Below are 26,795 nucleotides of genomic sequence, written 5' to 3' on the forward strand. Positions count from 1 at the left end.
TTATGTTCCAGGGCTTTAATTGTCAACTCTTGCGCTGCCACTTTGTTGGTTTGCTCAAACAAGTTGGCCTCAGTTGAGTCCAGCCGCGCACCGATCAAGTCCACAGACGCGTTTAATTTGTCCATCTTTTTAGAAAGAGCGTCTAGTTTATCCAATTTACTGGTGAGATTGGCGTTAGATGCCACCAGCGTGTCTAACGTTGCTTGGATTTTCTCCATCCCTGGTTTGGAGCGGGTCTTAGGCGACATACACGAACAGGTGGAAATGTTTGTTTGTTTAGGTTAACTCGCTAGAGTTTTGCCTAAAAGTCCCAAAGGGCGGGCAGCGTTTTAACGTCAACTATATAAAATAAAGAGTAGTTATTCCATCACAAAAAAGTTGATTAAGAGTGTAAGAACATTTTCTCCCCACGAGAGTCGGACCCACATATCTCACTCGCTGCCGGCCGTCATGTTCTCTACCCTAATGAGGTTATATCTTGTCAACGTGCCATTTTGGAGTGTCCATATAATGATTTATTGCTATGTGTGTCGACCCAACAGGGATGGCTCTAGGCAGGGGCCAGGGTGGGCTGAGCCCTCCCAAGCATTGTGTCTTGCCCACCCAAACAAAGTCAAGTTTGGTCATTTTTCACATAGATCTCTATTCTTCAAAGTCACTGAGTAGCCTACTGTTGGTACGAGAAAAAAATAAATAAACTTGTTTTGCAAGGTCCATGGTACTCCTGAACAGGATTATAAATTACATGCTTCTTACTTTGTTGGTTTGTTGGTGTGTGTGTGTGTGTGGTACAGATGACTGGTTATGCAGCCTTCAAAAAGAATGATTCTCTGGCTGAGGCCCCCATTGCCGTAACAATAAAGGTGCTGGACAAGAATGACAACGCTCCAGTATTTGAACCACTGCAACCTGTCAACATCTATGAGGATAGCCCAGTAGGTGAGTCACCTCCTTAACCATCACTACACTCCAAACACTCTCATATACTTGATAATAATAATGCAAATGAATTACAAATGAAAGGCTATTGAAAGTCTGAAGTGAAAAGAAGAGATACGGATATAATACAGGGGGCAAAATAAAGTGATAAACAATGTAAAAATAAAAACAGCATAAACTGTAAAAGAGGTGAGTTTGGGCTCTAGCCCAGTGATTTTCAACCACAGGGAAATTGTCCAATTTCACTTAATCAGTCCAGAAACATGTATTATTGTGTGTTGTTGCAAATAGTAGGCTAGGCTAGGCTATGCCATTGTTGAGCATCTGTGCCTGCAATGTAGTGACTTGCTAAATAAATAAATACTCTTTCATGTCAGTGGGTGGCACTATGTAGCTCAATAAAGACCTTGTTAATTAAGTGATGGGCATGAGAAGTGGCGATTATGATATGGCATTGGGGAAAACAATCACTGGAGGCCAATGGAGAAACAGGTGTTTTTGATTGGAAATCAGACAGTGTCTCTGATTGTCGACAAGTGTTGCCCATAGGTGTTTGCCACCAGCAATATGACGGCCGCATTCACGTAGCCTTCACGATGCCACTAATGCGGCATCTAATTTTCTAATATCTATGGGTGAAAAGATGTAAAACAGCGATAGATAAAAAGGCCTAGCCTACTTGAAAAGGGAAAAAATGTAGACTCTGAACTGAACTATAAACAAATGGAGAGACTAAATTTTGCTGTATTAGGCTACAGTGTGTAATTTTGTTAGGCTATATTTTTGCTTGGTGGCGTGCCGCGGGATTTTTTAAATGTAAAAATGTACTCAAAAAAGGTTGAAAAACACTGCTCTAGCCATAGATGTATGTCATTGTGTTAGTAGCATGTTGGTATGTTGCAACTTAATGTTTATTGTTGTTGAACACTTTACGTTTGAAGTTGTATTTGAGTTACACAGTAATACTACATTACCCATAATGGAGCGGGTTACGTTAGACGTGAATGACGTAAGGGAGTGTTATGAGAGATGCTATACCTGTTTCACGCGTGATTTCTGCAAGTAAAAATAATCCTTGTTTGAAGCCGTTTCAGTTTGCCCATTTATTTGCTGGCTAGTTAGAAACACAGAACATTGTATGATGTATGTTTGTGAAAGGGTTAGTGTAGCCATCAGTTCTGTAGCCTGATGGCTTGTGGGTAAAAACTGTCTCTGGACTTGTTGGTTTGGGCCTGGACCTCCTACCAAATGGATAGGCCTACTGTTCTCTAGATGTTTAAATCTAACTGTTCTCTATTACTGGTACACAACAGTACTGTTAAAGCTTTCTCACATACACAATTCCAGTCTTTAAGAATTCACTCTATTATAGAAGTATTTACTTTGAATGATTATTGATTTATTTCTTAAAGCAACACCAAAGAGTTTTTTTGTACCTTAAAATAATGTTTCCAAAATCGTTTCAGTGGTTCATCAACTCGTAACAGGGTGAACGGCAATTCTGCATTCCCTTCGCGGCCCTCTATCGGCTATAACTGCACTATGTAAGTTTGCCAGATCGGATAGCGGATCTGTAGTTCGATGGAATGAGACATAAGAAACTACAAATTTGACTTGCATCTGATGTCGCAATACATCGTACTTTTATAAGTCATGCAAAATATTCTACCTTGTCTGTGGACATCGTTATTTGCAAAGTGCTGGATAAATAAATAGCGTGTGTGCGACAGAGGGAAAGTTCTTTGGTATTGCTTTAATCTATTTTGTTGTTTGGATTTGTTAATATAAATATATTCTTTATCAGAGTAGACTCAGCGTAAAACAAATCAAGCCACTCTATGGGTTGTGCTTGAAAAAGAAAGTTGTGAGCTTTCTTTCTGAGTTTAGTAGCTCCCTGGTTTTCTCACGCTCATGTTTTGCATGGTTTATTCCTCACTGTAGGATCATTTGTGACACAAATACACGCAACAGATCGGGATGAACCAGGAACACCCCACACCTCTATTGCCTACAGTGTGGTGAAGCAGGAACCAGATGATGGCGGAATCCATTTCCATGCAGACAAAACCAGTGGCAAGATTTACGTCAAATCTGAACTTGACAGAGAGGTACTCTCTGTGTGTGTTTATGTTTGTGTGTGTGTGTGTGGTTGTGCTTTATACTGAGAACGCCACAATTGATCATTCCAACACAATTTTAATTCTGTTGAAAGGAAGACAGAGGAATAGTGTTGTTCCTTCTCATTTTTTTCAAGGTGACAGAATGGAAAACCATTTTTACTTTGGCTTTGATAGCAGAGGTTCGGTGAATGGCCACAAAGCTAATGTGAACTAAAAAACATACATATATAAAATATCCATATTGAGTGTAGAATTATCTACATTTTGAAAGAAATATAAGTTGAAGAATAGTTAGCCTGCTGAGACTGCACAAAGTATTATTATGTAAACAGAATGGATAGAAGGTGAATACCAGACAGAAGTAGGGTTTCATGGATAAGGTGAGTTTATGTGGGTGCAAGATAAGCATAAGGGGGTGTAGATATCTGCTAAAATGGGCCATTATATTCCCCAACTTTATTATAAGGCTGTAAATGGGACCGGGTTTTCAACAGACCAAAGTTGCATACCTTCTATATTAACATCAGAGAATAACGTAAAATACATGTTTATCCATTCTATGTCATCTTTAACTAGATTCTAATTAGGATTCTATCATAGTTTGTTTGTAAAGCCCCTTGGAACAGGACAAACAAAAAAAAAACATAGAATCCAGGCAAAATTTAACATGAACCTGGATACATACACTATGTGGATTACCAAAGTATTTTCTAGAATGCCTACTCTCTCTTCTCCACAGACAGTCAGTTCCTACGTCCTCACTGTGCAGGCTACAGACATGGGAGGTGAGCCAGGCGGTCTGTCAGGAACAGCCACCATAAGGGTCCACATTCTGGATGTCAATGACAACGTCCCCACACTAGAAAAGGATGAGGTGAGAGCGCTCTCATCAGACAGCTTACGTAAGGCTACAGTATGTACAAACACCTAGTGGTGAGAATGTTGAACTGCAGCCAACTGCATGTGGGAGAAATGGTGGCCGCCAAGTCAAAAATGTCTTAGTTTTATCTTTGGAGCAAGTTGGCAGACTCCATGGAGGGGTACTGACTCTGTATGGCTCATTCTAAGCTAATGAAAACACAACAATGTATTCATTCTTAAAACATAAATTACATTGTTGTTAATAGATTGCCTAAAACTTAATTTTTAATACATACAAGTGTATAGAAACACCTTAAACAACTATTTTTCCTGTAACATGTAGAAAATAGAATACAGAATAAATAATCAAAACAGGTGTTCAGATATTAAGATATTAAGCACATACTCAAATAAGAGTGAATAGAAGAACTTCCTTAGCTGGAAAATAATGCATTTTAGTAAACATGGACAGAATATTTATTATTTTCCTTTGTTGCATCTCTTGTTATTTTAGTTTTCAGTAAGTATTGATGAAAATGTGGAAGGCGTTGAGGTAATGCTCATTAAATCCTTTGACGATGACCTGGTAGCCTCAGATAATTGGAATGCTGAGTTTTACATTGTGTCTGGAAATGAGGACGATTACTTCAGCATTCACACCAATCCCAGGACCAACGAGGGTGTGCTGATGCTCAACAAGGTATGTTGGTCTTGCAGTTGCAGTTTCCTTCTGTAATAGAGGGGAACCATCTTCTTGCAACATTTTGAGGTAGAGAAATGTAGGTGAAGAAGATGATAATACCCCACATACTGTTCTTCAAGATGACTGTGTGATTGGTGACTCTGATGTGAGGATTTCAATCTTGCAGCCTGTTGACTTTGAGGAAGTACCAAACATGAACCTGGGGCTTGTGGTGGTGAATAAAGCACGCGAAGGAGCCAGGATACCAATTAATGCTCAAGGAGGAGGTGGTGGAGGAGGAGGAGGAGGAGGAGGAGGTGGTGGAGGAGGTGGTGGAGGAGGTGGAGGAGGAGGAGGTGGTGGAGGAGGTGGTGGTGGAGCAGGAGGTGGAGGAGGTGGTGGTGCAGGAGGAGGGCCTGGGGGCACAGGTGGAGGTGGAGGGCCTGGTGGCACAGGTGGAGGAGGGGGGCCTGGTGGCACAGGTGGAGGTGGAGGGCCTGGTGGCACAGGTGGAGGAGGGGGGCCTGGTGGCACAGGTGGAGGAGGAAGTCCAGGAGGGCCTGGTGGTGTACCTGGAGGGCCTGGTGGCACAGGTGGAGGAGGAAGTCCAGGAGGGCCTGGTGGTGTACCTGGAGGGCCTGGTGGTGGTGGCGGAGGAGGAGGAAGACCTGGAGGGGTTCCAGGGGCCCCTGGAAAGCCTGGAAGACAATTGCCGTCTTGGATCAATATTTCAAAGTATAAACAATACCCAGTGAAGATCAATGTGAAAAACAAACCCGATGGGCCAGTCTACCGACCAAGCACCAAGCCCATTTCCTTACCAGAGGGCAACAAAAAGCTCCCCAGCCCCAAGATCGTTGCCACTTTTCCTGCCTCGGATGGAGATACAGGAGAGCAGGCCACGAATGTCAGGTCAGGAGCTCCCCCACGCTGTTTTCATCTTAACACCCTGTTTTATATTGACCGTACACAGTACGTCATCTTCAGAAAGGTGAATTCGGCCAACCTAACGATTCCACCCGATCCTGTTAATATGGGACAGAGTCCACGCCATTAGCCCAGTCTTCATAAGTCCAATTCAATTGCTCTTGCTTGAAAGTTACAGGCTGATGTGAGATGAATTTCGCTTGAATTTTTCTCCTGTGACAGATATGCAAAAGGTTACGACCCGGGAAACTGGTTCTCCATTGATGAGGAGACAGCTGAGGTCATCCTCATTAAGACTCCAGACCGGGAGTCTCCACATGTGGTGAATGGGGTCTACATAGCCAAGATTCTTTGCTTGACAAATGGTGGGTATAAAGGCCTACCTCATTGGCTCAGTTAGCTAGCCAGTGCCTCGCTGGTTTCCAGAGCTGCTTGTCTTCATGTTGTACTAGAGTTCATTAAAAAAAGAAAAACATGTATATAAACGTAGCAGGTCTATACGCAGATTTCTAAAAGAAGTCATTAAAAACATACGGAAAATAAGGAAATTGTGTTACAGTATCTGACTAACTGGACGGATTAACTCATTGTTTTATCATGTGTAATAGAGATAAAAAGACAATAAATACTTTTTACTCATCTTTACCAGAGGTGCCACTACAGCTTGTAACATGATTGTAACACTACAGCACTAAATTTGAGCTCATATCTCTGTGCCTACATTTCTGAATGCAAACTTGGACTACTGTATGCTGCCCATGCTATTGTTGTTATTAAGTGTTAGTGTGTGTCTCACATGAATGTTTCTTTTGTCTCACTACTTTCCAGAAATGCCAACCCAGACAGCCACTGGTACCATTGAAGTGCATGTGGAGGACGTAAATGACAACTGCCCCAGACTCAAGAGCAACGTGCAGTTCCTGTGCAGTGACACCAAGGTAAGGGCCCGCCTACACTCCTGTCCACCACAGTGGGATACTTCCCTGTTTTTTTTGTCTGTGTGTGCGTGAGAACTGCAACTGAAACTCTCCTGTCGGTTATTGGCTGGAACAGTTATGTTTTATGGTCCAGGCTGGACTAGGCTGTTTTTGTTGGCGCTTTTGGAGCCTGGGCTGTTCACAGAGACTGCTTGTTTTTACAGTGTATTCAGGGGACAGGCAGCTAGCGGTTGGTGAGTTGATGTTTGCTGTATGTGACAAAAAATGTTTTAGCTTAGAAACCGCCTAACATCGCTTAGAGCACCTTTAATAAGAAAGTGCCTTAATCTGATGTTGACAGTCAAAGTGGTAAATGGACTGCATTTATTCAGCATTTCCCACTACTCTGAGCACTCAAATCGCTTTACAATTAATGCCTCACATACACACACTCAGATACACAGATGACAGAAGCGGTCATGCAAGGCGCCAAACTGCACATCAGGACCATGTGTGTTCCTAAGGCATTTTCTTTTTAAAATATCTATGTTGGTTTTAAACATTTCAACCAGAAAGAAACAGATTGAAAGGGTCTAGTTTTGACACAGGAGGTATTATCATTAAGATTTAAAATATATGAAACAATTAAACAATGCCACTTGTTCAGTGAGCCTCCTCAGTCCTCTCTGGCAACCACTTACCCATTTCACTCAAAGGAAGATGCTGTGTGTCGAAATGTTAGTCATTTGCACCATTAAAGTCTGTAAAAGCTATTTGTATGCTCCGGTCCTTCCCTGGGTTCCGCTGCTGGTTCTTTTTATACAGACTGCTGCTGGTGCATTCCCTCGATATTATATCAGAGTTATGTTCATAATTTGTTGCAAAAGACGCATATTTAGTTTGTTTATTATTGTGCTTCTCAACCAGAGGGGGACCCCGAGAGCAAATCTTGGAACCTCCTTAAGGGTGCCTTTAACTATTTGATAGTAACCGAAATGTTATTGTGAAGGTGGTGAACGTGACAGCAGAGGATCTGGATGGACACCCTTACGGCCCTCCGTTGACGTTCACGTTGCTGGATAAGGGCGTGGGGGTGCAATGGAGGCTTGAGAGGACTGGAAGTGAGTAAGGACGTGCTCTATCATAATGGCACAAATATAAGTTACATGAGCAATTGTTTAGCACAGATTTTGTTTTTGTGATAGCTCTCAGTCCAGTTTAGTTTTATGTATTATGTGTGTGTACATGGGGGTTTCATCTTTTGAAACTTTTTGTCTAGTGATTGTGATGACTTTGGGTGGGTGTTAATGGACAAAAGTGTACAGTAGATGTTTTCTAAAACCAGTGAGATGTGTGAAATATTAGTATGAAATATAGGGTGATGTAATCATTTGTGGTTTCTGTGTGGTCGTGTGTGTAGATGATTCAATATCTCTCTGGGGTGAAGATGGCATTTGGCCTGGGTACTATGACGTCAAATTCGAGATACGAGACCAACAGGGATTGGCCTGTCCTAAAACACAAGTCCTCCACTTGGAGGTGTGCACCTGCGAAGGAGGTGTGACTTCCTGTAATCCAAGAATTAAGCAGGAGCAGTTAGGAGGGGCGTCCATCAGAAAGTCATCCCAACTGGGGGGAGCTGCAATGGGAGCACTACTCTTTGGCGTCCTTACACTACTGTGTGAGTAAACATCACCTCATGTTGGTGTGTCTGTGTCTGTGTGAGACACAAATTATGCTGTCATTGTTGAAAAAAATGTCTCCGTGTCTGACAAGTAAGTTACAGTGTCATCTTCATCATGCTGATGTTTCTCCATCTGAGGAAATTATCAGTTCACTGATAAACATGTTAAATCTGTTAGTACAACCAACAGCAAAAAAAGGACATGAATGGTAGAATCTTTAAATTTAACAAGAAACTTTAGTTGTAAACTTAAGTTACATGAAATTTTAGAAGTTTAGAAAAACACACTTTATTGTGATTCTACAGCTACAAACTTACAAATGTACTTACTTACTTACTAAAAGAAAGGCCTCAGACAGAATGAACAGAGAGACAAACTGACAAAGGGGGTGGGGGGTTGAATTCCTGGAGGAAAGTAAATAATGTGTCGATATCAGCATTGGGTAAAAACTAACTGCTCAAATTAAATACATGGAAAGATAGTTTAAGAGAAAAACTGCATAGACATAGAAAATGTTGTCTTTGAAACACATGTGGATGGGGGACTCGACACATTGTAGTAAACCTGTTTTTTCCCCAGTTTTTAGAGATGGTAAAATGTTAATGTGATACAGTTATTTGTGCATATCTACATTTGGCTGTCACCTAATACCTGTGTGTGTGTGTGTCTGTGTGTGTGTACTATTAGTGATCCCACTATTGGCTCTGTACTGTACCTGCGCTGGAGCCACAGGCTTCACTGAGCTGCCCTTCGATGCCAAGACTCATCTCATATCGTACCACACGGAGGGAAAGGGAGAGGACAGGGTAATTACATACTAAAAAATGTTACACACACAGTCTGACTGGAGAGAGAAAACAGTGGAGATGGCACATCACTAGATGGCAATGGCACATTCACATAAGTCCTCCAATGCAGACACACTTTGTCCCTTTCAGGCTTCTAAATTAACTCAGATCGATGACTCAGTATTTTGTATGCATATGTGAACACTCCAACCGAACTGGGACCCCTCTACCGCAAACCGAACTGAGACCCCTTCGGGAGGTAGTCTCGGCAAGGTTTGCTTTGAAGTCCGCGGCACGGTTCACAATCTGTGCATTGTGAACAACTATCGCCCTGGGTTCTCTTTCACATTTTGCATTGTAGGCTAGCCTATTTTGTCCTACTTGACTTGCCATTGCCAAAAGAGAAGGCATGTTGTTTATTATTATTAGGCTCACGATAGGCCATGGTGTGTACTTCTAACATTAACATTACAGTAGGCTGAATATCCTTTCATCCAAGCTATTCGTAGCCTAATTATCAATATAGAAATTAGTGAATTTTTAATTACATTGCTCACCATTTTTCATGATCTGCTAAGCTATTATCTGTCAAAGTCTTCTTGCACGTGGAAACATAGGCTACGAGACATTGGGCAGCGCAGTTAACGGGCTGCTGTTCACTTGTCATTTTGAACGTGAGCTAAAGTTGGACATAGCAACAGTAACCAGGTGAGGCAGGCCTACCACTGAGTTCAAGAGGATATTTGAAATAACTTCAGATCAGAATTAATTCTGGAAATATATCACAATATATATAAGTAAGTATTTCAGACTAGTGCTGCCACTAACGACTTATTTTCTAACGACTAATCTTTCGACTAATTTTTCGATTAGTCAAATAATCTAAACGACTCATTTTTTTTAAAAATCAAGTGTTTGTTATTTTGTTGTGTCCGTTTTATTTTGAACTCAACTCAAAGGGAAAAAACATAATATATGTATAAACATAATATATATATATATATATATCACTTTTGTTAGAAGCTGTATTACTGTAAGTAAACTGTTAAACATTATGTATTAAAAAAAACACCCATTTAAAATGCTACCTTCAGATCTAATGTCAGACCTTTAATAGACTTTATTTGTATGCCAGTGTTGCCATGGACATAGACAACTTCTTTGACCTGAGGCCCGGTCATGGCATACTTTGGGGTCATAGGGCCCACCTACATGAACCCACCCCCCATCAAATTATCCTTAAATCACATCACAATTATTATTGTTATGCTATATTGTTATACGTGCACTTCAAAGCAGCCAGTGTTTAAAGTGCTAACATTGTTCACAAAAACTTTGTGAAAACATGCACATCAGAGGACTGCTTTACTAATGTAAAATATAATTACAATAGTTTCATTGCTTGCATGGTTGCATGATAAATACTTATCAAAACAACAGCAATTATATGGGTGTCATCGTTTTGGGATGTTTCCCTCATGCAAGCATCATACACTGGTAGGCAAATGGAAAGAATATTGACATATTTAATTATGCCACAAGCTTTTGGCCACATTTATTCAAATTTGACTATACAATACTCTAGATAGTGTATTATAGTATGTGCTCTGTTTTTATGGAAGTTGCATAAATCCACATTGTTCTATTAAATGTAGTTTCATAATAGCCTTCCAATAGGTTGAATTGGAGCTTTGCTACCAACGTTATCAAGTGGTTTCAGTTTCTCTCGCGCATTGAATGAACGCTCACCACCATTTAATTGTATGCCTCTATGTTTGATGATACCAAATTAGCAAGTATTTCCTACTGATTGCAGAAACGTTTGTTTTCTTTTTCTGTCGGTCCGCGGTTCCTTGATCAATTGCGCAGCAAATTATCAGATGAAGCCCGGGAATAATTTCACTCAGCGGCTCTGGATCAGCAGTGTCCGCGTTACGGCGGTGCTGGTCGCGCATTATAGTTGAAGCAGCTGGACTTTGAAAGCGACAGGAGTTGAGGACTTTGCATCAGCATGTTCAAAGCAAGTAGGCTACAGGCACTTTGCGTGTCTTACCACATAGGTTACCTCACTTTATCAGTTGGCTTGAACTCCGTGAATTAGTGAAACACACTCAGCACACAGGTGAACACACAGTGAGGTGAAGCACACACTAATCCCGGCGCAGTGAGCTGCCTGCAACAACAGCGGCTGGGGGGGGCAGTGAGGGGTTAAGTGCCTTGCTCAAAGGGCACTTCAGCCGTGCCTACTGGTCGGGGTTCGAACCGGCACAAGTCCGAAGTGCTAACCAGTAGGCCACGGCTGCCCCAGAATATGCCTCGTGACTTATTGACCATGGGAAATGACGCGCACCTTGATTGTTGATATCACGGGCGGCGGCATGTTCGTTGTAACGTTTTTTGGTATGAATGAATTACAGTAATGACGCCGTTCGTTGTCAGCGTGAGACCTCCATTTATTTCAATTTCCACAATACTATATTAGTCAGAGTCTGGACTAGCGTAACCTACTAGCTTAGCACCCCCTACTTAGCTCTGCCTAATAATGAATTGGGCTGAAAGCAGGCAGGCACGCAGCTTTGCTGCTGGCGTACAGTTTGAGTGCAGTGCATAGCGGGGTTTAAAACATGACTGCCAAAGTCTTAGCCTGTTTGACATCCAAAGACAGTCATTGTACGTTTCAAGAGTTAATAACATAGAGTTAATTAATATAACATTACAGAGCCAAAATAAATAGGCGGTCAATAGTAAAACGACTCTTCGACTAAAGAAATTGCCGTCGACTAATTTTCATGGTCGATTAGGTCGACTAAGTCGACTAATCGCGGCAGCACTATTTCAGACCACATTAATCAAATCACCACACCAATTATGGGTTATGATAATTATTTCAACCTGATAATGAATGATGATGGAAATGAGCAACTACATAGCCCATAACCCAAAGCAACAGCCTAAAGTCTGAGACCCCCAGAGAAGGTATAGTGTGAACAGGAAGGAAACTGAAGCCCCATCAGAGCTGAAGTGCACCAGAAAGAGATCCGAGTCCTCTGCCAAATGAACTCACAATGTGAATACAAAATAAGTCCCTTTTGATTTAGTCCACTTTCTGGTCCCCTATTAGTGGACTGAGTTTGGTTCTTTTAAAAAGGGACTATTTGTGAAAACACCCTAAATGTCCTAGTCCTAGTATCTTTTAGTATCAGGTTCTATTGTGTCAGAAAAGTCAACTGAACCATTCACAATTTTGTGTCTCTGTCTCTCTGGTTCCGTTCTTTGAGCAGGAGGTTCCTCTGGCGAGTATTCCGGTACAGATCTCCAAAGATGTTTCAGTCTTCAGAAACATGCCAACTGTGACGAGCAGCCCGGTGCAGATGCAGGAGAGCGTCTACAATCACTATGATCAGCAAGACATAGTGGACATGGACTACAGTGCCCATGGGGAGGTGCTGTCATATTTGCAGGAGATGAGGGAGATGAGAGAGGAGGACCAGCTCACATTCACAGCACTACCAGACTCACTTCTGGACAACTACTTCTCACAGGTGTGTGTGTGTGAGAGCGAGAGAGAGATTTCATGAGTGTTACGGTCAGCTCAGAAGCCGCAACATAAAATGGAAATAGACTACACAGTTTATCACAAATAGAGAATATTATTGTAAGCATTTCAGTGTTGCCAGGTCACATGACGAAAAACAAGCAACGAGGTCTCTGAAGCAAGCCTAAAACAAGCGACCCATGACCAAAGCAAAAAAAAAAAAAAAAACAAGCATTACGTATGCAATCTGATTGGCTGTTGTCTTATTTAGTCAGAGATGGACTGTCCTACATGTGCACCATGCATCCCCCTTTCATTAGCAAGAGCAAGCCCAAAAGAAGCGACCGCACCAAAAAACACGTCCAAAAACTTGCAACCCGCGACTACAACTATTTCCAAGTGACTTCATGCAAAAACAAGCCCAAAGCATACTTGTCAAACTGAAGCCTTTTATGAAGGCAAAGACATGGCCTTTTTATGCTTCTCAGGTGTGGACAATTGAAGCTGATTCTGCCCATGCACCACCCAAAGGCTGTTGCACTGCCACTGCAAAACCAGAGGGGCATAACATTGTGTCTCTTGAGGATTCAGTAACACTGCGATAACATGTTCTTTTTGTTTAACAGAAAGCCGAGTTTACAGCGGTGGGTTCTTATCAGAAGGACACTTTGCTGGAGTACTGCTATGAGGGACATGGATCTCCCACTGGCTCTGTGGGTAGCTGCAGCCTCCTCGGGGCTGACGACGACCTCCAGTTCCTCGACGACCTGGGTTCAAAGTTCACCTACCTCGCCGAGATCTGTGGATACTCCAGAGAAACAAGCCCAAAAGTGACCCAAGAGATCACACCTCCCACGACAGAGGTGGACAACAGTGTCACCATGGCAACCAATGTTAAACAACAGAGGAGCATCAGCTTCGTGGAGAAACACATTCCACCCCCACTTCCCAGCATGCACCTACGCGAGACCGTTGCCGTGCCGACCCAGACTGTGCTGGTGCAGCAGCAGCAGCCCCTGTACTACATGGTGGAGCCGCAGCAGGTCCAGAGCACAGTGCTGCTGGCTGAGAGGCCCCAAGTGGGTCTGGGTCGGGGAATGATCCTGGTCAACGGGAGTCAGACAGCCACAGAAGGGACGCTGCTGCAGGGGGGAGGCCTGGTGCAGGGAGCCCAGGGGCTGGTGATGGCCCAGGGGGGTCAGGGATTGGTGTTACAGCAGGGTGGGCACGTTCAGGGTGGTCAGGGTTTGGTGTTGCAGGAGGGTGGGCACATTCAGATTGGTCAGGGTTTGGTGTTACAGCAGGATGGGCATGTTCAGGGTGGTCAGGGTTTGGTGTTGCAGGAGGGTGGCCATATTCAGGGTGGTCAGGGTTTGGTGTTACAGCAGGGTGGTCAGGGTTTGGTGTTACAGCAGGGTGGTCAGGGTTTGGTGTTGCAGGAGGGTGGCCATTTTCAGGGTGGTCAAGGTTTGGTGTTACAGCAGGGTGGTCAGGGTTTGGTGTTACAGCAGGGTGGTCAGGGTTTGGTGTTGCAGGAGGGTGGCCATATTCAGGGTGGTCAAGGTTTGGTGTTACAGCAGGGTGGTCAGGGTTTGGTGTTGCAGGAGGGTGGCCATATTCAGGGTGGTCAAGGTTTGGTGTTACAGCAGGGTGGGCAGGGTTTGGTGTTACAGCAGGGTGGCCATATTCAGGGAGTACAGGGGGTGATCGTCCAGGGCTCGGGTGCTGCGCAGACTAAACGAAAAGGGAGTCTGGTTATACCCCAGGGCGGGCACGTTCAGAAGGCTCAGGGGTTTGTGATGTCCCAGGGTGGGTACATTCAGGGGGGTCAGAGTTTGATAATGCAGCAGGGCGGGCACATTCAGGGGGAACAGGGGATTTAATTTCAAAATCATCAACATGCTCCTGGTTCCCCGGGGTCTACAGGCCTGTTTCTGGTAAACGGCGGCCAGGCAGACACAGTGGGATTGGTCCATCAAGGAGATGGACTAGTGCAGACCTGGGTCTCCGGGCATGTTTCTGATGGACGGAAGACCATTTAGCCCTGGATCCCCTCTCCCCGATGCAACAAAAACAGCGTTTTTTTGCAGAAGCCCAGACCTTACCCTCAATGTCCAACTCTGCAGGGAGATGAGCCACCCTCATGAATAGCTCCATGCAGTGCTGGTGTTAGTGCGACATCTTTCACCACAGTACTTAAACCAGCCCTAAAGGGGTTTACAAAGACACACATTTATTATATTAACAAGTTCATTTATCACTACACTTCTCAACTCTGAGGGACCCTGGGAGCAAATCTTCTTTAGTGCTGCTCGTGAAAAAGAGATGTTATATCTCAATGAGACTAACCTGGTTAAATAAAGGTTATTTATAATAATAATAATAATAATAATAATAATAATAAATGACTATTATGCGAAGGGAACTGTGGTGCAACTGGTTACAGCCCCTGTATCATATTTGGTTTCTCGCCCATACCATCTTGGGTTCAAATCCAGCCCGGGTCATTTCCTGTTCCCATATCTATCCCACCCGCTTCCTGTCACTCTCCACCATCCTGTCAGATTAAAGGCATAAAAGCCCCCAAAAAATGTATTTTTTTCAAAAATCATTATAAATACTGATTGTCAGCGGGGCATATGAGTTTAGTGTGAGATATTCTCCTTGGTTTAATGTGGTAGGTATATGTGTGCTGTAATATAGACTGTATGTGACCATTGATATGCTCATGTCATATATTGACTCTTGTAACGTCTTTTAAACAAAGGCTCAATATGTAAATTTTGTTCAGGGTTTTTTATGGGGTTTGCTTAGCAATTAGCCGCTTCGCAAATAGACGCTGACATGAGTGTGCTATCACTTGCCACATACATCAGAGCCGAATTTCTTTACTGACGAGCATCGACACGGCGGTGGTAAAGTTTGACGCTGGTGAGTAACTTAGTTCTGTATGAAACAAGGTTTTTCTGGCTTGCTAAAACTGTAAAAAATAAATGTAAATTTTATGTTACATTGTTGGTGGAATGAGTTGCCCAGTGCTCTCCGCTCCTGTGATAGTTTTGGGTTTTTTAAGAGGGGCCTAAAGGCATATCTGTTTATCGTGCACCGTTAATTAAACATTTCTTATGATTTATGGTTTGTATATTATATTAAAGTATGTCATAGTATTTGTTTATTTTCATTGTTTATTTTCTATTGATTGCATCAACATTATTGTTTATTATTGCTATTCTCTTTAATGAAGTCTTGCCAACTTTTTAAAACTGTTCACTGTTAATTTAACTAAGCGTCTGCCAAATCCCATAACCATAATATCTATCAAACTGCCATAATTTACTGTAATTACTCCACATGCCTAAACACGATTTTCAGTTCAGTTTTTTTCCATACCAAGCCTATGAAGCGATGCACCACCACAATAAAAAAAATAATAAAAAATGAGAATGGGGTAAGTTGAGGATGGGTAGGATGACCCACACATTTTTTACAGTAAACAAATGTTCTCATGTGACAGCATTTTAAGGAAGAGGTACTCATTCCTAACATTCAGCATTTTCTTTCAAAATTGTGGTTGTGGGGGTGGGGGTTGTAGATGTGACACCAGGGCTTAGGTCTAAACCTGTCTGTAAATTTTCAGATAAAATCTATTTTGCAAGTTCTCAGTTAAATATTGGTGTTTGATTGATCAAGGCAATGAGGAGCAGGATTGCAGTGGAGGACTGTCCCGTTAGTCCGGCAGCCATGGGGTCAGACCTGGTTTTGTCGGTTAAAGTTTTATTTTTTGCAGAATCTTGTAGACCAGGGGTATCTCTTTAAGATTTAGGAGGGTGCCCAGTGATATCCCTTGGTCAATTTTGTATATTAACCCTTTCTTGTTCAATGTATTGAATCAATGATTAGATGGAGTCAAATGCAAAGGTTAAATCACAATGAAGACCACATTGTGAAACCGGGGTTCCATGCCCAGCACCTATGTCTCTTTGACCAGTTTTTTCTTTTCCTTTGTCGTGTGCGGCAAGGTTTTTTTGCTGTTGATTTAGCTGTGCGGTTTAGCGTATCACCAACGACAGTCAGTAGGACCTGCATAACATGGGGGAACTACTTGTTCTTCATGCTAAGCACACTGCCAATATGGCCAAGTAGAGAGGCTATTAATGAAATGATGCCACCATCCTTTAAAAGGACATTCCCCAACACACGGGTAGTACTAGACTGTACCGAGATCCATATTCAAACGGCAAGCTCAAAGGTTCTGAATTCGGTCACATACTCCCATTACAAGGGTACCACAACACTAAAGTCATTGATTGGCATTACTCCTTTTGGTACTATTAGCCTAGTCAGCAATCTATATGCAGGTTCCATCTCAGATAAAGAAATCACCAAATTGTCTGGCATTCTCAACCTCTTACAGCCAGGAGACGAAGTCATGGCAGATAAGGGATTTCTTATCAAAAACCTCCTTGCTGTCATAAATGTAAAACTTATAATTCCAACATTCTTGGGGCCAAGTGGGCAGTTCTCCAAAGAAGATATTACACACACACAAGAGATTGCCCGCTTGAGGATTCACGTAGAGAGGGCAATCAGGCGTATTAAAGAGTATCATATATTTGATGGCGTCATGCCCCTTTCACTGTGTGGTTCAGTTAACCAGTTATGGACTGTTTGTGCTCTACTTACTAACTTTCAGGGACCTATCTTTTAATCCTGTTTAACATGCATTTACAACACCCTGTCAGACATCTTGCACGCACGCACATACACACACACTCACCCACATTAGAAAAATGACCGATTGATTGATAGATTGAATAGAGGGTTAAATGAAGAGTTCTCATAGTGAAATGTTTTTTCATGCTGGAATGTCTCTTTACACACTGGAAGATTTGTTCATACTGGATGTTTTCATACTGGATCTTTTCATACTAGAATGTGTATTTTTACACTAGAATGTGTCTCAACACTGAATGTATCTCAATACTGAATTTTCTATCATAAAATATGAACATATAACTAAAATAATTTGTGTACTGAACAATTTGCACTAATAAACAGTGTATTAACCATTTTAAAACATTGTCAACTATTTGTTTTGGGGTTAACACAAACGTAGAAGCTTTTATTTACACAGGGCATGCAGAAAATGCTCAAAGAAAAAAATGTCCAACTTTGTCTTCATCTGCTCCCATTTGCCTGCATCAAAATGGATTCTCTCCAGGTGGTAGTCTTTGGTGCAATAGACAAAAAAATCACACCAGGTCATCCCAGTGATGCCCATTTGTCCCATTACCTGATGGTAGTATTCATGGTTGTGTTTAAGGGTAAAACCTTCTGATCCTGCGCATAGGTATCTACACTCAACAAAACTATCCACATCTGGACACTTTATCTCCAGAAGCCCCTGAAGGAGCCCAGACCTGTCGACCACCTTGCGATCTGGTGAGGCACCTAAATGGGGGGCATGTGGATTTAGGACAAAGCCACAAGGTAATGTCATATTACCTGTGACCTTTTCGTATAGCGCTGCAGCCACAGGCTCCAACTCCAATCCCCTTTTCATAGCTTGCGTCTGCACCGCCCTCTTCTGCTTGTTCAGGTGTGCCGCTAAGGTGTCGAAGTCGGCAACCCTCGACACAATCCTCTTAAATATGGAGGATGTGAGACGCTGAGATCAGACGCGGTGCCAGGTGTTATTTGTGCTCTGTCCCCTTGTCTCCATCTCAAGAGTCTCTGCATCAGAGAGTGTGACAGTCATTCCACTGTAGAATCTGCTCTCATTTTCAGTGAGAGCAGTGACGTAGTGACATGACTGTGGCGGCAGAGGAAAGGGTGGGTGATGGACATTGGTAGTGGAGGTGGGACAGGCAAGGGCTTGGTATGACAGGACTGAACCAAGGGGTACGTCTCCAAGTTCTGTGGCAACCTTATCCACTGGATGTCTTTCAGCGGCTAACAGTAGGCTATACATTTGGCTGTTGCTTCCAATGGCAGCTAAGTTGCTTTTAAGGTCTTTGGCAAACTGGTCACTTGGTAGGGGGACTGGAACTGGGCAATATAGATTGGGTAGGATACCATCACATCTTTTGTATTTCTTTGGGGGTGGGCAAACTGTGGGTGGCTTTAATTTGGATATTTTCATAGTGTTAATTGCTTTTGGGGTCAAGCCGAATGTGCGTGGAGGAACATGCCATTTCTGTGGGAGTGAGGTTTTACTAATTGTAGGGGGGACAGATTTGCACTGTAGCTTTAGAAGATGTGCCAGTGTGTACAGCAGTCCAACTTGATGGTTACAGTGTCCCTGGCCAGCTTTGCAGTTACACACTGACTGTCCAATAAATGGACCTTCAGATGGAAAATCAATCTACAGGAGCAGAAAAGAAACAAGTTAAACAACATTACAATTAAAGACTTTGCCAACCATAATTACAAGTAAAACTATTCAATTTAATCAAATAGTCCAGAGCTGTGGTTAGACTATGCCTTGAAGCTAGGCTACCAAAATAATTATTATGATATCTTTACAACTAGACTGGTAATCCTTTGAAACTCTTGGATAATATTAACATTAGGCTACCCTAATGATTCTCCATGATGCATTGATCACTGATTACATGAACGTGAACTTGAACACTTATTTGTCTTCTACCCAAATACCTGTAAATTGTATGGGGGTTCGTTTTTTCTCATTGAACGAAATGACTTGGCCCTCACAACACTGCCTGCCTCGTCTCTCCTGACTGAAAAAAAGCTTGGCTTAGCTATAGTAACCTTGTCACAAATACTTCAACGCAGAATGTCATTTTGCCTTATATAAAACATAGTATTTAGTGCCTTTACAATAGGGTACTTTAGTAACGTAATGTACCCTATAACATAGAAAATCAAAATAACATCAATTACGAAGTTAATGTTAGCGTTCACGTTGCTAAATGTTGACGTTAGCTGATAGCACACCAATCATTCACTTACCTTGAATATCGGTGATGTAGCCCTCTATCCAATTGCTATATCCTTTTAAAAGCACTGATCTTGGGATCCGATTCCCCTCATCAGCCCACTTTTCAACATCCATCATCGTAAATGCTGATAAGGAGTCAAGGCTTGTTGTCCAAGCCATTTTTCTCTTTGACAAATTGTAACTGTTCACGTTACTGTAACGATACAGTGCGTGGTAGCTTACAGTGTAACAGAATGTAGCGCTACAGCGATTACAACCTTACGGTGTGTTTCCACACAGCGAAACACCTCGCGATTTTCGGGGGCGTGACGGCGAAACCGCTAACCTTTTGACTGCAGTGTCTAGCCAGTGGTGGCAAGCGAGCTAATTAGGCTAATCAGCTAATTCAAACTTAAGTTTAAGTACTTAATGAAGATATCCAGGGGTCTTTATGACTCGACTAAGACTATGTTGCCTATAAACAACAATTCATGTTCATAGAAACAACAAGGTCAATAAGACATAATATATTTCATACCTGTGTTGCAGCATGTAGCCTAGCTGTCTAGCTAGGTTTACAATGCAATACTAGCATTTCGCCTGTCAGCTAGCTAAAAAGATCGAGTGCTTAAACTAACATATATAGTGGTCTATTTAGTGGTGTATGTGCTCTGACTAAGTTCGTGGTGGCATATAAAACCACGATTCGCGGTTGATACAAGTGCCAATGTTCATGTAGAAACATTTTAATCACATACAAATGTTTGTGTTACAGCTCAGGTAGTCTCCGCCATCTTGGTCAGACTTTTTTTGTAACTCCCGCCTCCAAACACAAAGACGCGGGACCTGATTGGTTCTCGAATGGTCCTCATTTAAATAAAGTTAAACTTTGGCCAACTTTGTTTCGCCTTGCTTCTTGCTTCGCTTTCATTTAAGCCCAACTAGGGCTTAATTTCGATCTCCATTCAACCTCAATGAGAGCGACGCGAAATTTCGTTGTGTGGAAACACACCGTTAGCCTCGTTTTCGCTTCAGAACGTTAAAGTGAGACATGGGCGAATGGTAAGCAAGCATTTATTTATCTAACGACAATGTTTCAATGTGAAATTGTACTACATTAAATTCGGGCATGTTTACAGTCTATGTACATCGTAGCCTACTGTCTAACTTACAAACTCATTCATGCTTGAGTCAACTTAGGCTAGCTACGTTATCGTTGCTGGTCAAATTAATGTTTTAACGTTAACGCTAGCAGTTCATCATAATGTTATGTTAACGTTAACGTTACTCGGCAGTCTGATTTATAATTAGGCCTTCCTTAACGTTAGTTGTCAGTAAGTTAGAGTTTATTATATTCATATGATTTACATAAAATGTTTGTTGAGTTTAAACTTTTACTGTCAAAATGATAGGCTGAAGATGATGTGCTGCTGGCTAACGTGAACCATTACTTACCAGCTAGCTAGCCTAAGTTGACTCAAGCACAGGCTCGGACTGGTAATCTGTACAACCGGTGGGCCGGTGACCTCCGGGATTTTTTTAAAACATTTTTTTAAAGTTATTTAGCCTATTTGCGGCCCGTCATGTAGACCTAGGCTTAGCCTATAAATGCAGTTGCATCCATTTGGATTGGGGGGTGACGGGTCAATCATTTTGGCCTCTTCATGTCAGGTTCAGTGTGTGTTACGATCGCGGGAGGGAATTCAAACACACTCAACACCTTACCATATATTGATGTCATTGTGGTCGAGATATCTGACATTTTTCTGTTAAAGATTGGCATGGATACAATGGGACATGGTTGCCTTTGTCAGTGTCCTTATGTGAACTTGCACAGGTCAACTTGCTCATCTTTACTTGCGTACCACTTCACACCAGTGCTTCAGACCAGAGCTGATGCTTCAGCAATAGCCGTCACTGAAAAGCTGTAAGTGGTGTTGAACACAGCTGTTCTCACATTAGCTTATTGCGATAAACATAAACCATTGTTGCCTAATTACCAATTATTCATTACACCTGTCTGTAGTATCTACTTTTTTGTGTTTTTCACATATAGTATTTTGCAGTATTTTTAAAATTACAAAATTACTATTTTGCATTTGAAACACATATTACATGTTTCAGAAATACTACCCATCCCTGGGAACAGGCAGATTACATCTTTATAGTTGGCCATATAATGACATACTTAGGTTAATACTGTATTTCACCATTTAGGGCACAAAAATGGCCAGTAGCTGCACTGTGTAGCCTATCTTGACATGTCTAAGTTTTGGGTTACAATATACAGGTAGTGGGCTCTCTGTTGATTTTAATGAGTAGGCCTAAGCCTAAAGTTACAGCATTTCTATCACAATTGACCAGACTTTGACCTTTTGTCTTCTTTTAACAAAATTCTGGCTATGATTGTTCCTTGTATTGCATCATGAGCCATCACTGCACCTATTGCATTCTACTGTAGCATTAAGCCTAGCTCAGTCGTTATGTTGTACCACCACCCTCCATTAGAAGTGCAATGAGCTGCATTGAGCATGATAAACTGCATTTAGAATTCCAAATCCATATTTCCAGATATTTTGGTAAAAGTAACTTAAAAGTAATACAATAGTAGTGTAATGCCTTACAATTCAGAGACAGTAATATTATAATGTAATGAATTACTTTGAATAAGTAATACATAATATATTACGATTTTGAAGTAACTTGCCCAACACTGATTAAACCACATGTCACTGCTTGACTAAATGAAAAATATAGGCTACTGAACATGCATGGAGATCGTCATAGTTGACAGAAATTACGATACTGATTATATAATAACCTATAGGTCCAAATCTAAATGTTTGGGTTCAGTTTATGAAGTGTTGCTACAGCATGATACTGTGTGATTGTTATTTATGGGGGGGAATCAGGGGGGGATTTTGGTATCGGTGGGCTTGTGTGTGTGGTTGGGGGTCCAGGAGAAAATTGCCAGGGCCGAATTTTGTTCCCAGTCCGACCCTGCTCAAGCACGAATGAGTTTGTAAGTTAGGCTACGATGTACATAGACGGAATATGATTATTGTAAAGTTTCACTTGTAAGTAGCCTTCAGTTTAACATATTTATCTAACACTGTATATCTTTCTTCTATTTCTGTTAGGTGCCGCTTCACTCAACTGGATGGTCAGGCTGACTGCAACCGTAGGCCTACTGAATAGATGGCAGGGAAGCACAGCACACGGGAATTTATAAATGAAGAAGAGTGAATAAATGCACTTGCTTTTCAAACTGATAACAAGTTGTCAATGGTTATTTATGCAAGCTTGTGTAGCCTAAACCAGACATACCTAGGCCTAGCCAAATATATCCTGGCTGTAGATAAAGCAGGGTATGAATTTCCCAATATTTTGCCAGATTTATAGTGGTTTACTGCGGTTTAATATGAATTGAAATACCATTGAAATCGCATTGATCTTTAGTTTGGTTGTAATTTCAACATTGTTTCAATATTTATTTTAATTGAAATACAATTGAAATTCCGCTGGTCTATAGTTAATAAATCAACATTGTTTCAATATTAACTGAGGGTGCAAACTGATGTTAAATCAACATCGAAATCCGACATTGATTCAATGATTTATGGTTGACAATGTAATGTTGATTCTACATAGTTTCAATGCCCGTCTGCTATCTGGGACATTTATAGTTACCATCAGACATACTCAGAAAGGACGTCGTGGGTTGCGGACGTATCATTTTTGACTAGGCGGTCTCTTAATTTAGGAGCACGCTTAAAAACCAGCTTAGGTTTTTCTGGAAAAACTCATAAGTTTAGGGTCCGAATCAATAATATGCCAGTGTTTGTAGACAGCTTTTCTGAATTCTGACACAAGCGGAGAATATTTTATGCAACATATGGGACTTACTTGATCTTTGGTGCGCTTTTTTGATCGAAGACACTCCTCTTGTGTTGTGTGATCAAAACGTATTTTGGCCGAATCAACCCAGTCCTGTTTATAACCTCTATTGAGGAATCTTTTAGTCAAGTCTGCAGCCATGCGCAAAGTATTATCGCTGCATATTCTGCGCACACGGTGGAACTGACTGATCGGAAGACTTTTGACCAGCGGCCTATGATGAAAACTATCCCCATGCAAAATAGTATTGCGATCCGTAGGCTTGCGAAACAGATCGGTTTTCAGAGTCGTACCTTCTTTGTATACCTGAATGTTTATCATATTCCAAAGTAAATTTCAAATGTTCGTTACAAGAGTTGAGATACTCCTGATACTATTGATTGATCCCTGTTTTAAGTATATTGTTTTGTATTTGTTAATGGTAACCATAACCATCATCATCATAATGTGGTATTTTCTTATGCACTTGAAACAAAGAATAAAAATGTTTCTTTAAACGAAGTACCACTTTAAACACATCACACACTGAACAGAAAAGTAGCTTCCTGATTATGTGTAAAATGTTTACAGAGTATGTAGTAGGTCCATGTTCTCATATTTTTACAGCTGACATGAAGGCTGCAGTATTACATTTTTGATTTATAATGGAGCACCCTCTCTGGTGAAAGACTTGCAAGCCTGTGGTAGAGGCATACGATTACAGACATTGAGAGAGCCTATCAATGAGTTGTCACAGTTTTCAATTTAGACGTATTATTTTGAAATGATGTACCTCTACGGGAGGATTTACACATCACTGGCAAGACCTGATCAAATCATACGAATGCAAAATGCTTCTCCAGCAGTGCAATCGCAGGTAACAACGCTACCTTAACGCATTTTCAGATATCGCTGTTCTGAGCATACTAAGCAAATTGGCCATTTGTAACTTTGAATCCCTCCTCACGTTAAGCTATGTTCCAATAATGTGTTCACTAAAACACAAGTAAAGTTATTTGTCGGGCTGATTCATAAATGGGCATACCGAGGTTGTCGACCTAGCAGGCTAGGTGGCGTTTATTGCCATTCGCAAAACTAAGCAAGAGTTAACATTCATGAAACTTAACATCGCCTTCTCCAGTGACAAAGTGTATTCAAATGAAGTTGCAACGATGATCACTGGTTACGTTAAACCATTTTAAACAAGTAGGACTGTAAATGATGGTGACTATGGCTAACGTCACTTCGGATCAATATAGCAGAGCCCTTTTACTTTACCTATCAACTGGCTAATGCTAGCATGATGTAGCATGCTATGAGCTAATATACTTAGCATCTCTGAAAGAACAGCACATATCTTTTTCACAAAGAATCTGTAACAACTCACAACGATGTCTCTTACAAACAACTACACAATGTATGACTATCAATATGTATTTAGTCAGACTGTGATAAGATATAGCCTAATGATAATAACAGCAACACTTATTTAGGTTAGATTATGTGTCGAAATCAGGTGTTGTTAAAATAAGTGAGCGATGACGTGGTAGTGTCTGCAGCCTAGACGGTAAAACATAATGGACAAAGCGTCGTGTCTGCAGCCAGCCAGCTGTCAATCATGGGTGTAAACACACCCTTTTTAGATTTGTTAATATAACATTAAAAAAAAATAATTTCAGCGAGAAAAGAAAAATTGTGTGTATTGAAGCATCTTGAAAACTATTTTTTGAATAAAAGTTGTTGATACAAAAATAGTTTTAGGTGAGAAAAGTGACACGGAAAGTTGGCTACTTGGCCATTGAAATACATGGGGATGGGCGGAGTTACACATTGTACTGCAGCCAGCCACCAGGGGGCTCTGGACTAACGCTCGCATCACTCTTAACAGACGGCACACTGTCCAGTTCTATATATACAGTCTATGGAGGCGACAGATCGGCCTGACAGACGACTTTTAGCGGGTCGAAGTAGCTCTCGTGCGTGTCGTCTCTTCACGAGTGACTTGGCACTTATCGTCTTTCTAGTCTTCTCCTCTGAATATTTCTTCTTTTGGGCAATAGCGAGGTCTTTGCCTTGATGACAGACCAGCCTTTTCGACCCAACAAACATGAATGGGATTCCGGTGTAAGGAATGGCTGGCATACCCGATCCCCCTGTCCACTCACAGTATACACGGCTGACGTGCGAAGGTGCCCATTCTGTGTTGACAAGCACCGGCGGTGTTATTAAAAACACGTAGCCTACTTGTACATCGTCTCTAACAAACTATGTAGCTTTACCTTTGTTATTGAAGTTACAGTCAACAGAAAGGGTTATGAACTTTGATCTCGACTCGTCCTCCACTCCCTGTACGAAAGTATTTAAGTCGGAGAGATTTTCAAAAGTCGTCATTTTGCTGATTTGCCGCGCTAGTGTTTTAAAAACTGAAGTGACAGCTACGACTAGAACGTCAGCTGAGGCGAAGCTGGAGCGTCATCGGTTGCTTAACAACGCAACAATCGGCATCTGCATCGAACGTTCGGAACGACCGCCCCTGTCCGTCCTGCTGATCCATTCTAGCATCAACCGCTAAGTAAGGGCAGAGCCATATATGGCTCTGAGTAAGGGATAATGTATAGAACGTCACAATAACGCCACAATAAACTCCCCACGGCGTCTATCGTTTTTCCAACCCAGTTTAGATTAACTTCCGCATGACACGGTGTTCGTTCGCATGGAAACAGAAATAGAGCGTTATAGCTGTCACTGGCTGCCACTCGCGGCTGTCATTAGAATTAGAATTAGACACTGGCGGGATTTTCTCACATTTTTATGTTAGCCTGCATGGCTATAGAGTGGTGAAGTCCCGCCCCTTCCGTTTGCCTTCATGGGACCTATCTTTCAAAAAATTTGAACGCAGTCTATGGCGAAAAAGAAATTATTTTCTGGTCCCGGTTGACTTGTGCCTTGAATTACCCATATGATGTTTGTCGATTTTAAAGACAATTTTTCATGTAAAGACATTTGCAGTTTTTCGTAACTATTGAATTACAACATTGTAAAAGATCGTAATTCCAACGACTACTAACCCATCAGTCGCGCTAGTGTAGCAGAACTACTTTTTCTCTGCACTTTTTTTTATTAAAACAGTATTTTATAAATTAACAATTAAAACCATTTAAAAACCCATTAAAACCAATAAGAATTAAAACCCCTTCCCCTTGTTCTCCGTGCCTGCCGTCACTTATGCATACATCTCCCAGAACTGTGCGCTTCTGGTGCCCGCCTCTCTCTGGTTACCTGTGCAGTGACGCGCACAGGGAAGTATTTTTATGAATGGCCAAGCGGTAGTGGAGAGAGAGAAGTCAATGGCGGTGGATGATACACGGGAGATGTTTTCGTTATTTAAAAGTTTTTGGAGTGATTGCACGTCTTAAAAATAGCCCCGTCTTCACGTCTGAAGATCCCCTAACGGATTTACCCGGACCGCGTTGCCTGACACTTCTCAAAAGAGGAGTCCAACGTTGTTTTGACGGAGCTGTATGG

General features: G+C 41.8%; 2 protein-coding genes and 2 long non-coding RNA genes across 6 annotated transcripts in view; 1 reads left to right on the forward strand and 3 right to left on the reverse strand.

Moving 5' to 3' along the window:
• LOC125300358 (desmoglein-2-like) overlaps positions 1-15,583 on the forward strand; it is a 47,229-nt gene extending 31,646 nt beyond the window's left edge. Inside the window, exons 4-16 of the mRNA XM_048252236.1 lie at positions 795-939; positions 2,881-3,047; positions 3,799-3,933; positions 4,435-4,620; positions 4,790-5,055; positions 5,338-5,514; positions 5,752-5,894; positions 6,358-6,467; positions 7,456-7,567; positions 7,867-8,127; positions 8,819-8,937; positions 12,201-12,461; positions 13,081-15,583. Of these exons, the coding sequence (XP_048108193.1) occupies positions 795-939; positions 2,881-3,047; positions 3,799-3,933; positions 4,435-4,620; positions 4,790-5,055; positions 5,338-5,514; positions 5,752-5,894; positions 6,358-6,467; positions 7,456-7,567; positions 7,867-8,127; positions 8,819-8,937; positions 12,201-12,461; positions 13,081-14,337 (3,339 nt within the window). The 3' untranslated portion in view covers positions 14,338-15,583. The remainder of the gene's footprint in view (positions 1-794; positions 940-2,880; positions 3,048-3,798; positions 3,934-4,434; positions 4,621-4,789; positions 5,056-5,337; positions 5,515-5,751; positions 5,895-6,357; positions 6,468-7,455; positions 7,568-7,866; positions 8,128-8,818; positions 8,938-12,200; positions 12,462-13,080) is intronic.
• Positions 5,212-26,156, reverse strand: LOC125300361. 3 transcript variants are annotated; one of them, XR_007194540.1, is made up of 4 exons: positions 25,550-26,156; positions 5,913-5,977; positions 5,424-5,742; positions 5,212-5,300 (listed from the first exon to the last, which is right to left on the reverse strand). It is a non-coding gene; the product is annotated as an uncharacterized LOC125300361 (long non-coding RNA). The 3 variants fall into 3 exon arrangements; XR_007194539.1 differs by lacking the exon at positions 25,550-26,156 and adding an exon at positions 6,326-6,571; XR_007194538.1 differs by lacking the exon at positions 25,550-26,156 and having other exon boundaries at positions 5,913-6,571.
• On the reverse strand, positions 8,121-8,937 carry LOC125300362. The gene is made up of 3 exons (XR_007194541.1): positions 8,847-8,937; positions 8,461-8,535; positions 8,121-8,283 (listed from the first exon to the last, which is right to left on the reverse strand). It is a non-coding gene; the product is annotated as an uncharacterized LOC125300362 (long non-coding RNA).
• LOC125300357 lies at positions 17,772-19,809 on the reverse strand. The gene is made up of 3 exons (XM_048252235.1): positions 19,427-19,809; positions 19,112-19,194; positions 17,772-18,818 (listed from the first exon to the last, which is right to left on the reverse strand). The coding sequence occupies exons 1-3, from the start codon at positions 19,572-19,574 to the stop codon at positions 18,129-18,131; spliced, it is 921 nt and encodes a 306-aa protein (XP_048108192.1). The 5' UTR covers positions 19,575-19,809; the 3' UTR covers positions 17,772-18,128.
• Positions 26,157-26,795: the final 639 nt, after the last annotated feature.

This window comes from Alosa alosa, chromosome 9, assembly GCF_017589495.1.
Source record: "Alosa alosa isolate M-15738 ecotype Scorff River chromosome 9, AALO_Geno_1.1, whole genome shotgun sequence".
NCBI classification, from domain to species: Eukaryota; Metazoa; Chordata; class Actinopteri; order Clupeiformes; family Clupeidae; genus Alosa; species Alosa alosa.

Coding starts and splice junctions, on each gene's coding strand:
- LOC125300357 (XM_048252235.1), bottom strand. CDS start 19,574: ATGGCTTGGACAACAAGCCTTGACTCCTTATCAGCATTTACGATGATG. Junction 19,195..19,426: donor CTACATCACCGATATTCAAG/GTAAGTGAATGA, acceptor GCTTTTTTTCAG/TCAGGAGAGACGAGGCAGGC. Junction 18,819..19,111: donor AACCCCCATACAATTTACAG/GTATTTGGGTAG, acceptor CTGCTCCTGTAG/ATTGATTTTCCATCTGAAGG.